Source organism: Diadema antillarum, unplaced genomic scaffold (genome assembly GCF_040938485.1).
Source record: "Diadema antillarum isolate AM-2024a unplaced genomic scaffold, OU_Dant_1.0 seq00000776_RagTag, whole genome shotgun sequence".
In the NCBI taxonomy this organism is placed as follows: domain Eukaryota; kingdom Metazoa; phylum Echinodermata; class Echinoidea; order Diadematoida; family Diadematidae; genus Diadema; species Diadema antillarum.
In genome coordinates, this window is record NW_027271665.1 from 168,971 (window position 1) to 180,570 (window position 11,600).

General features: G+C 36.5%; 1 protein-coding gene across 1 annotated transcript; it reads left to right on the plus strand.

The window, feature by feature from the left end:
* Nucleotides 1–1,463: 1,463 nt before the first annotated feature.
* LOC139738969 (uncharacterized) lies at nucleotides 1,464–11,600 on the plus strand. The gene is made up of 6 exons (XM_071649586.1): nucleotides 1,464–1,572; nucleotides 2,841–2,945; nucleotides 7,960–8,199; nucleotides 8,694–9,032; nucleotides 9,775–9,889; nucleotides 11,117–11,600. The coding sequence occupies exons 1-6, from the start codon at nucleotides 1,512–1,514 to the stop codon at nucleotides 11,544–11,546; spliced, it is 1,290 nt and encodes a 429-aa protein (XP_071505687.1). The 5' UTR covers nucleotides 1,464–1,511; the 3' UTR covers nucleotides 11,547–11,600.

Consider the following 11,600-nt stretch of genomic DNA (forward strand, 5'->3'; position numbering starts at 1 on the left):
ATGCTCTCCGGTAAAAAAAAAAAAGAAGAGGATCTTTGTATCATTGTAGTATGATGACTTTCAAATTTAGAATGTTGAACAGAACCCTATGAATGCAGTTTCTTGGATCTGCCAGGTAGAGGAGGCGAAACCTCCCTGGATGTGCTAAGGTGGCTGTCTATATACGCCTGGTGTAAATCACTGTTGGCTCTTCCAGTCATTGCTCTCGTGACAAGTGGTCTTTTAGTGTACTGCAATACAAGATCAAACAAGAAATGATAATAATAATAATAATAATGATAAATATAATAATAATAATAACAATAATGATGATAATAATAATAATAATAATGATAATAATAATGATGTTAATGATAATGATGATGACAATGATGATGATGATGATAATGATAATAACAATAATAATAACAATAATGATAATAAAACTAAAGGCGTCATATACTCAAAATGATAGGTTTATAGAAATGAAAGGCACTCAGCATTCAACTCGATATCGATAAACAGAGTAAAATCGGACAAATTAAAAAAAAAATATCGAAATTTCAATGAAAGTCTTTGTTTGACCTTCCTTTGTTTCAACGTCGAGAAGAAATCGTAGTCGCTTAATTATGAACTAAAAATGAGACTAACACATAATTCATTTGATACAGTGGTGACGTCATTGCTGCCACAATTTTGCATAATAAATTATACCTGATATCATGACCGATGGGAAAAAAATAAACTGTTAAGCATTACGTTCTTATGCTATGTGCTATTTTCTTCAGATTTCTGTGATTTCATTGTAGCGTTTACTTCCTTTCCTGTTCAAGTTCAAAGTCATATTTATTCGTTTTTTATACAACATACAAGCATAATCTCACTTTCTTCAGTGACAAAAAACAATGCATACAATTGTACAGAAAAGACAACAATAATAGGAAAAAAACTAACTGTAGCGATACATTGCAATAGTTGCTAAGATAACGAAAGTGAAATAGTTTTCAATGTATGCACTGTGTGAAAAAAAGACAGAGCTTGTAGAGTGTGGGCCTCTCTTGTATTAAAAGCCCGATGCAAAAATTGAATTGAAAACAATAACAAATCGGCACAAAAAGTTCGTCACACAAAAAAATTGGCAGCCCACTAAGAGACAGACGAACAAACAGTTATACATAAAACAACAACAAACAGAGTAATGAACATGAAACATGACTGGGACAGCAGCAAGACTACTTCATCAAAGTCATGAAAGTAGTCTCGACTAAAGGGTGGTGGTTCACTTTAACATATACTCATCATGCTCATGTTTTACTTTCTCTTTCGCAGTACCTCGGTATTCAGAGTGCTGAGGTCTTGAAGTATCGAAAGAGTTGAAAAAGGTTTCCCATCTTTTCCTTCAGCCAGAGGCTATTAAGACCGTTGGCACTTGAAGACAAGCAGAATACACCTCTGGAAAGGAGGACAGATTCCTGAGGGGCGGTGTATGTTTGTGTTACTATTTGTTCGTAGGCTGGTTATCACGCTGGACTATGAGTATGGCTTCGCTGCTGAAATTCTTCCTTCTTTACTTTACTCTGCCCTCGATCATCGGTAAGTAGTCCTATATCGCCTTCTTGGATGTCATCCTTTACTTAGAAGTGAAGTCATCAGCATTATTTTATTATCTCATCTTGTATGCATACATTTTCTGCTTGGATATTTTTTTCTTTATTGTATTTCTGTTTTGATTTTTTTTTTGCGATTTGTTGTCTTCTATCATCCTTTTAAATTGTAAATTAGTATGTATTTTCTGCCCGCACTCTTTGGAAAACAGCTCATGCTGTATGGATTTTCCAGCGTTGAAATAAAAAAAAAATGAAAAGAAGAATGAAACGATTATCCTTTTCTTGAAAATGCTGGATTTCTTCTTGTCTTGGTGACGCTTATAGTCTATGAGCCTGAAGCTATTACGATGCACACTCTCAGAAAAAAAGACTATATTACTTATACGTTAAATATAAACACATGATATTACATTATATAATATATAACGTATATACATATTATGTAACTATATGACTCATAGGCCGTATCGTCGATGTTTTGTCCAGCTCATAAGCTACTTTTGTAAATATTTTCTGCGTTTCGAATATGTTGTATATCATGTTTCTGTCTAGTGATATGAATTGTGATTCGTTGTAAAGAGATGAGAAAACAATTCCATAAAGTTCTTTATTAAAACACAAACACGCACACACACACACACACGAAAAGGAAATACGTGAATGCCTGTTGCCTATAACCACATTGATAACGCTTGCCCAAAACAGGCATCATACCACGTATACATTGTAAAAACTGAAACAGTAAATAAGCATTTTAGATATTGTCACTCCTCCAACATTTTGTACATTATCAAATTTGACATACAAAATGTTGGATTTATCATTAACCTCTTCTAAATGGAATTACAATGTTTTGAGTGTACTCTCTAAAAATGAAGAGTGAATGTGTTCACTCTTGAAGGAGTAAATAACAGAAAAGAGTGAGATTCGGGTAAAATTGGTGTGAATTTTGAGTGAAAATTTTCATTTTTACTCATATTTGAGTGACTTCAAAGATCACTAAAAAATCTTCGAGAATAAAATGAACATTTTCACTCCAAATTCACGTCAATTTCACTCGAAACTCACTCTTTCCTGTTATTCACTCCTTCAAGAGTGATTTTTTTCACTCTTCTTCTGTAGAGTGTAAAAGTTGATATTTTGAATGTTACATTTAATATTTAACCAGAGGTTGGAGCAGTAAAAGCATCTGAAATGTTGATTTACCATTTCAATTTTTAGAGTGTACATTTTGCGATGATCGCGTTTCTGCAGGTAAAGACGTCTTTCTGCAGGATTGCCCAAGCCAGGTTGAGATCACTCGTTCAACTTTCTCTACTGGTAAACCTGTGTTGCTTATCGCTCCAGGAAATCGCCGAGGTAATAAAGAAACAAGACGTTCCGCTAAAAATGGAAGAAGCCTAGGAATACGAGTTAGAGAAATGTTCGAATGATTTAGGAAAAACTAAATAAAAAAAAAAAACTTTGCCTCATGCACTTTGCACAGTATTTCATTCTAGATTTGATAGTGGGCTTGTGTCTACGAAACCTGTCACTACCTGTCTTTTTCAGTTGCTTTCTATCACCGATTCTTCTTTTCTATCACCGATTTTGTCTGTTGACAATCTTATAAATAATGAATAGGGAGTACCGTTTCCAAGAACATGGCTTCCGTCATCTATCAGATATACAGCATACTTTGTTTTCCGATACCCCCTCTGTCTATAATTTTTCACATTTTTAAATAAACCTAAACAATATTGTTTTTACACAGCGTGTTGATTTTTCCTTTTTGCATGCACATAAGTGTTGGAAAGAAACACATGCATTTGTGTGTTTTTTTTTTCGTTTATGCCAAAAAAGAAACGATTGTACTCATAACAACTGATTTTGAAGATCTATGTAAGTGTCACGTGGTAAGAAAATGTCTGATACTGATAAAACATGATCAAAAAATTATTTCATACTTTTGTGACTTATTATTGATAAATAAACGTATAAACGTATTGGCGTCACACGGAATCGTTTTCTCATCACAGCGCAGAGGTTTGAAATAACTTCTGTGAAATCTTGCAAGAAAAGTAAATGATATAAATGGTGTTATTCTTTATGGAGTGTTAAGAGCTTTCGGCGAATATGCTATTTTGAACGGAGTTCATCGCATTATCAGTTCAACGATTCCTTTCTAGAAAGTTCAGAGGTAGGAAGTGGATTTAAGATCAACTTAAGGGTTACAGTTTGTTATTCGGAAGGTTCGTTGATCCGAAAACGAAATCATAACCATGCTGTCAGTTTATCGTATATTTTACTGTATTATGTATTATGTATTATATTTTTTTCTGTTGTCTCTTTGGGTCTATGTATGTGTATGGGGCTTCTGAGAATTACATCATCGTTTGTAGCCAATAGCAGAGCTGCCCTACTGAAAGAAAAAAAAGTAGATAAAAAGAAATAAATAAAATGAGGTTTGTTATTCTGTGGTTTCGTTAGTACGTATACCGTCTTTACATTATTGGCTTGACGAACCTTAATGATAACGAACCTTCTTTCATTTTCTGATCATCGAGCCTCAGAAAAATTAATTCACGCCACTTTAGTCTGGAATTAGATGCCTAAGAGATCTTGTTGTATTCATATAGCACAATCTTTGCCAAGTTGTTTGCAGGCTGTCAATCCGATGATTGAAAACATGATCAGCTGACAATTGCTCCTCAAATTTCAATAAATGCTCCGCGACATTTGATAATTCCGCCGACAATTATTCCTCCACCGAAATTTGCTCCAAAGATACAACATTAGCTTTGCCGAAAATTATTCCGACGTCAATTGCTCAGACAATACATATTGTGAATATACTGCTCTTGCTCCTCCCGCGATCCATAGTGCTCTGCAGAAGATTGAATTCTAAAATTCTTTTGATATAACAATGTTAGTTTTTCATGAACTCTATGTGAAACTGTGATAGTCTTACGACATGTAGATATTATTTATGAGTTATTTTGTGCAAATATTCATTTTTTCTCCTTTATCAATTCTTTGAAAGAGATGAAAATGGGTCTAGTCATTAACATCGATTCATTGACAACCAATATTTTACTGATTATATTATTAGAAAATGATATGATTGTATAATAATCATTGTTGTTAGTTCAAGTAATTATAAAGTCAAAGTATGACAGTGTTATCATGATCCCCAATTAAGAAAATAATCCTCAAGTCTTCGAATTTGTTTATCAAGTATAGATTCACATAACTTCCTCCTATAATAAAATTACTAAGCCAGGGGCACGACACAGTGTTGACATTGATCCCGGGTTAAGAAAGAAATCATAAATTGTTCCACTTTATTGTTTATAATATACATGTATATATACATATACATACATATATTTGTATTGTTTCCTTCAATGCTTAAATTGTAATAGCATCATAAGATGGCCACCGTGGCCACTTAAATTAAGTTTACTAAGACTTTGTTTTTTAAGTTATATTCATCTCCTTGGTTCACCAGGAAGTTAAATTCATCTCCTTGATTTTTTCGGGAATTGTTCCACTTGACTTTAAGCATTTGCTACAACGACTTATATTCACAAAGTTAATTGAATTCCCAAGATATAGCTCGTATTATAAATGTCATCGCTGCTCCACACAAAGACAGTTCCTGACTCTATATCCTCTTCTAAACTTGAGGAAATGCTCATCCGCATTTGGTGCATCCTTCTGTTTATCATTTACTCCATATTTCTCGTGCCAAGTCTGGCACTTCGTGTCTAGTGAAAATTATTTCCAAGTTTGTGTTCACTCAGAATTAGTGAAAAGGAAAAACAGAATTTATTTCCTTCTTATTCATCACAATTAACACGTTTCCTCAAGAGACGTACATATATATTGCTTACTCTTGCACGTAGCGGGGGGGGGGGGGGGAGATCCAATCGGGGAATATCATCGGGCGCTCGCCCTTTTAATTTTCTGTTAAAACAAAAGAAATAAAAAGAAAAATGGGGATTCTTCCACCCCCTTAATTTTGTAATTGTGCCCCTTTTACGGAATTCCTGGATCCGCCTCTGCGTAGTCCATGGTTTGTGACAGTATGATGGCGGTTTTGCTGTTGTTGTTGATGTTCGTTATTCACCAGGAAAAAAAAAGAGAGTGGAAGGCGAGAGGAGAAAATGAAAGAAGGAAATGTGTGCTAAGCAAACCGTCTTTGACACCAACATTATTGATTATCATTACTATCGCATATTAAATTATTGTAATTATCCTTTGCGAAACATTCCCATGCATAACCTCTATCTGTCATCATCGTTCGAGCTAATCAACGCAGCCCACAAATCACAAAATACTAAGACTTCAGTGGTAATGAGACACATAATGATTGTAATGATGACGACAAAGTACTAATTACGAAAACAAAGATAATGCCAAAACAATGATAATCATTGTTTACTATCAAAATGATTTGGGGACGATATGACACGTTTGACCCCCTCCCCCTTTTTAAACTCGGGATCACTCTTAACGCCAGAGTCGTTACATTGGGTTTACATTGGCTTGACAATGGAACGACTAACTATACCAAACATTCATATCATTTCGAATACTATAACGTATAAAACATTTGAGTGAATTGATGATTACTGATTTGGCTGTACATCGATTTCATCTATTTCAAAGTATTGATTTGGAAAGAAAACAACAATTGCACTAAGTAGTTTCTGAATAACATTTCATTGTCGTCAGATTTCGTAATTTCATACATAAAAAGCGAACATTATCAAATATCACAATGCGCTTGAGAATTCAATTTAGAAATTAATCTTCGGCATAGACAGCGGAGCACTTGCAAGGGAGACAACTGTATCTTCGAAGAAAATTTCTGCGGAACAACAAGTCGGTTGAGCGATTGTCGGCGGTCGGTCGACCGGAGCAAATGTCAGGCGAACAAAAAGTCGCGGAACACTGTCGCGAAGCCTTTGCTGCAATTTTCGGAGCAATTGTCGCGCGGATTAAATGTCATTGTCCTGTCAATCTATGATCTCACCTCCCCTTTTTCCACTGTATATACATGTAATAATGTGTAAGTGTCAAGTAGATATCAAAGAAATATTACATGTACTGAGAGCCTCTAGTTGAAGTTATGGATTCCATGGTAGCAGGAATAGCGCTATTTTTCTGTTACATAGTGGAGCAGCCCCCCAAAAATAGTGCTCTTTCTGGCATAGCAACGAGTTTACTACAGGCTAGATATGGTACAACATATTTGTTTTATAACCTTCAATTAGTATTTGAAATTATTACAGGACGTTTTCACGGACAAAAACAAATATGACTCTTGTTTTGTTGATTGCTTATGCATTGCTGCACTTACCGTGTATGCAGTGGACGTGATATACACAATAGTTTAAGAGGTTGATACCAATACCGATGCGATGAATATAACAGGACGTCATGTGTATAGTGCAGTATACATCGTGAATATGACGTCACTGGACTTATGATAGATATTTGTCTCAACGGGCATTGTGTATTTTCAACATAGCAATGTTTTATTTTGTCACATTACGCTATGTAGACCTGTCAGCGAACATGATTTGACTAATGATGGTTTAATAACGTATTGTATAGGCCTATGCGTTCAAATGTATTGCGCATAATACACATATCATTCATAAGAAGTAACTCGTGCCGGAAATCTGGACTTTTGCATTGTGCCAGCTGCTGTGAATTGTCTTAAGACGTGAGGTCTAGTGCATATATTATACATGTCAATAATAATAATGATAATAATAATGATGATGATAATAATAATAATAATAATGATAATAACGATAAAATACAATGTACATAGAAAATATACACCCTGATACATGTATAAAAAATCAGGTATGTTACATCTTTAATACAATTTTATCTTGTTTCTTTATACTCTTATCTTTATAGAATGCGAACATAGATAAAGAGATATGCAATTCATTTGTATCTATTCACGTATTGAACAATTGATATATATATATATATATATATAATGTTTATGATACTTATACTGCTATATTTGTTGGTTGATATGTTCAGTTTTTCATGTGTATGGTGATGATTATGACATTATATGTTATCCTTATTATTTGTACACTTATCATCAATACCACCATCATTTTATTTTCTTTAATTAATTAATTAATTAATTAATTCATTCATTCATTCATTCATTCATTCATTCATTCATTCATGTTTTATTTTCATTTCCAATCAATATAAATAGGTAATACAAACGTCAAATGATAACATATCTTGTAACATACAATACATCTTTTTTTATACTGGATATTTAGCTTATCCACCTCCTTTTATCTCCTTTCCTGTATTTCCCTTCTTTGTTTCTTTGATCTGCCTGCAGTGTTAGTACATTTTGAAAACGTGGAATTGGGGAGCGGCGAGTACCTGGAGCTTTACCACCAAGACACATCATACACCCCTTCGACCCCTGTCCGTCTGATGACGGTGCGAGGACGGCTTATGCCACCCCCTTTGGACTTAGTATCCCCCGGCCAGAAACTTAAAATCTATTTGAACAAGAGGAGAGATCTGGCAGGCAAACATTCTTTCAGTTTAATGACCTGCGCAACGGAAGGAGACGGTAAATAATTTTATGATATCATATTTACACACGATGTGCATTCATAGCATGATAATTATGTTTGATATAAAATGTGTCGAGTTGGGCTCCACATTACCAGCCTGCTGTTGCGTGGTGAATGACTGGAAGAACTAAAGAGGTATATACATAGAGGTATATGCTTCGTAATCTTCTTTCAATTTGGCGCAAGCCATTTTTCACACTCTGGATAAAGAGCGTCAGTGTTCAGCCAAGCGTGAACAAAAATTTGTTTTGTTGATTGCACTTGATAGATGAGACTATTGGGCATCCATAAATATGAAAAAAAAAAACTTCCAAATATTTTGAAATGTAATTTAGATAATTTTTTTTTCCAAAAGTGTAACTTTTTTGATACGCCCTGTATATGTAATACGCAATTATGCCATATCTCGTTCTACCTATATATCACACATCACAGCGTGCAGATCATGAATGTGACAACATAACTTCAAATAGGGCGTTTCTCATTGCAGAATACAACATAATGGTCCCACCTGGTGATTCTCATACAAATGTATCGTCTCCCAACTACCCAAGCCACTACCTGAAGTTCTCTTTCGCCTTCTACGTCATCGAAGCACCACTCGGATGTCGAGTTCGCTTTGAGTTCACCGTCATCGATGTCGGTGAAGGAGATACTGTCTGCGTGACAGAAAGGCACATTGTCGCTTTCGACCGGCAACAGTGTTTGCTGGAGCCCGAGCGCGGAGCGGGAGCCAACGCCACGAGCTCCGGACCAAAAGCGTACCTGTGGTTTGACTCCAGAGGATTGGGGAGTTTTAGCTTGAAGATCACGTCGGTCAGTGCAAATGGTAAGACTCTCGCAGAAGTCTGCTTCTATGTAATTGAAAAGAACTCTGGACGCCGTTTTATCAAAAGATCGATTATATTTTTCCTTAACACACAGGCTGCCATAGACTTATCATAGAAATCAACTATACAATCAATTTTAACTCTCCATAAACATGGCCTGGTGTGATTCAGCATCAGATTGCTGAAATAAGAGTGGTGTTACAGTGGACACTCTAGAGCCAAACAATTAATCCAAATTTCGTACAGACTCAGATGAGATCTAATGGGGATGGATACATAGACATTCACAATGTATTCCATAACGTGCAAGGTGTTTACTGTTCCCAAACGGTAAAGTGAAACAGTTCCTAACATCTGAGGACCGATTGATCCTAAAATTATCCCTATAAGATCAGTTGAACTGAAATTAGGAATCCTCTTAGCGCATACTGCAACAACTCCAACGATTCTGTCCACTATAACCCTTGATAACCAACCAAAGTTATATAGGCCTAGAGCAAACCATGATAAATAGCGGATTCATATACAAGGATTTAAAACAGTTCATAGGGCATCCATCCACAGAGCAAATCTTATACAGATAGTACCTCTATAGTATCAGTTCCCAAATAAGGTGGTAAGTACGATGGATGCCGTTATAGTCCATTGTGTGCCTTCCGGCTAACACTTTGCGTCACCTTTTACTGCTCCGGGTTGCGATTTCATTCATCGCAGCTTGATTTCCTTAAATCCACTACGCAGATGATTCTCCCTGCACCTCGACCAGATACTCCTCATACAGCATGCCCAGTTTCCCAATCTCTGAAGGGAAGCATCCAAGACATCCTAGAGAGGATGGAGCAACGTTTGCGACGACGTAAGTCTCTTGTTCTTTAGAGAACGAATAATTTCAAGAGTTGCCATGTTCGTTTGTCGTATCATATACCTATATTATGTGGCTTAATACGTTTATAATCATGTATTTCCTTATTTGCATGCGGGGGGGGGGGGGAGTGAATGCAAGCCTCTGTCTATATACTTTGTGCTATTTCGCCTGGCTGAGTGCGACATAGCCACGCGATTAGTTTCGTTTAACCCACGTTATGCTTAAAGGGAAGGTAAACCCCAAGAGCAATGTGGATTGAGTGAAAGCAGTAACATTAGTAGAACACATCAGTGAAAGTTTGAGGAAAATCGGACAATCGATGCAAAAGTTATGAATTTTTAAAGTTTTGGTGTTGGAACCGCTGGATGAGGAGACTACTAGAGGATATGACGTATGAGTGGACAACAATACAAACAAGATATAAAGGAAATTCAACAAAAATTCACTTTTCTAGAATTATGAAAGAGCAGTGGACCAACCACTTTCAGAAAGCACGGGGAATAATTGCTACCCTTAACATATGTCAATATCAAGTTGATGGAATTTGTAATTTTCATGAAAAATGGATTTTTGTAATATTTTCTTTATATTTTCTTGGTATTGTTGTCCACTCATACGTCATAACCTGTAGTAGTCTCCTCATCCAGCGGTTCCAACACCAAAACTTAAAAAATTCATAACTTTTGCATCGATTGTCCGATTTTCTTCAAACCTTCACTGATGTGTTCTACTAATGTTGCTGCTTTCACTCAATCCACATTGTTCTTGGGGTTTATCTTCCCTTTAAGAGTGCCGAAACTTCCAAACAGCATGCACACTCTGTCCTATTAAAGTCCCTGCACAGAAATGGTTAATCACCAATCTGAAGAAATGGTGCTTGACGCGAAATTACACAACAACAAAACCACACATCCCATTACAAATTACACAGTAATAATGACTGACAACGTTGCCACGACTATTACTATCATAATGTTAAGGGTATAGGGCCATCTGGGAATTCAAGTATCGGGTTTGTTGCTATTTATGTAGGTTGTATTTTACGATTTTAATCGTTATTGTTTTCTGAGGCACCCTGTCATAATAATTGATATTCATTTGTATTTTAAATCCGGTATGGAATGTGGTGGTCAGTTGTGGATTTTATTTTTATTTTATTTTAATTTTTTTTTTTGTCGGCTATATGAGCTAACACAACTATGACGATTATGTTGACAGTCCTGAAGCTGCTACCGGGAATCAACAGACTCTTTCCGCCCAGGACTTGATGAAAGTTGTGGGAGTTCTATGGGCCATGGTAATCACGGGCGTGCTTCTGAATCAACTCTGTCGGCGGATGACGGACTCCTGTTGCCCGCCAAATCGACGAGAAACCCAGTTGCTGCCTAACGATTGGTTTCTCAGCTGGCCGTGTTGCCGGCGCCGTCTCCACTGTCCGCGTTGCGCGACGAAGCGGGGCAAGGCGCAAGAAGGCGAGCCCACGGACGCTGAGGAAAGAATGGGTGCTGAGGACCGGCGGCGGTACGAGAGTTCGGATGACCTGACTGTGGCCGCGGCGGCTGAACGACCCGGCTCAAATTGTCGAGGCGAATCATGTTCTGCCGTAGATGTTGAACACGAAACTGACTATATGAGTATGCAGGTATAAAAAAACATGAGGGTCAGACCAGGTGATTTATACAGATGGTATTGTTTTGTTGAG

Bases quoted from the DNA above. Each gene is read 5' to 3' on its own strand.
- LOC139738969 (XM_071649586.1), top strand. From the start codon at position 1,512: ATGAGTATGGCTTCGCTGCTGAAATTCTTCCTTCTTTACTTTACTCTG. The intron at 2,946-7,959 runs GTAATAAAGAAA...ATCTGCCTGCAG, and splicing joins CGCTCCAGGAAATCGCCGAG to TGTTAGTACATTTTGAAAAC. The intron at 8,200-8,693 runs GTAAATAATTTT...TTCTCATTGCAG, and splicing joins CTGCGCAACGGAAGGAGACG to AATACAACATAATGGTCCCA.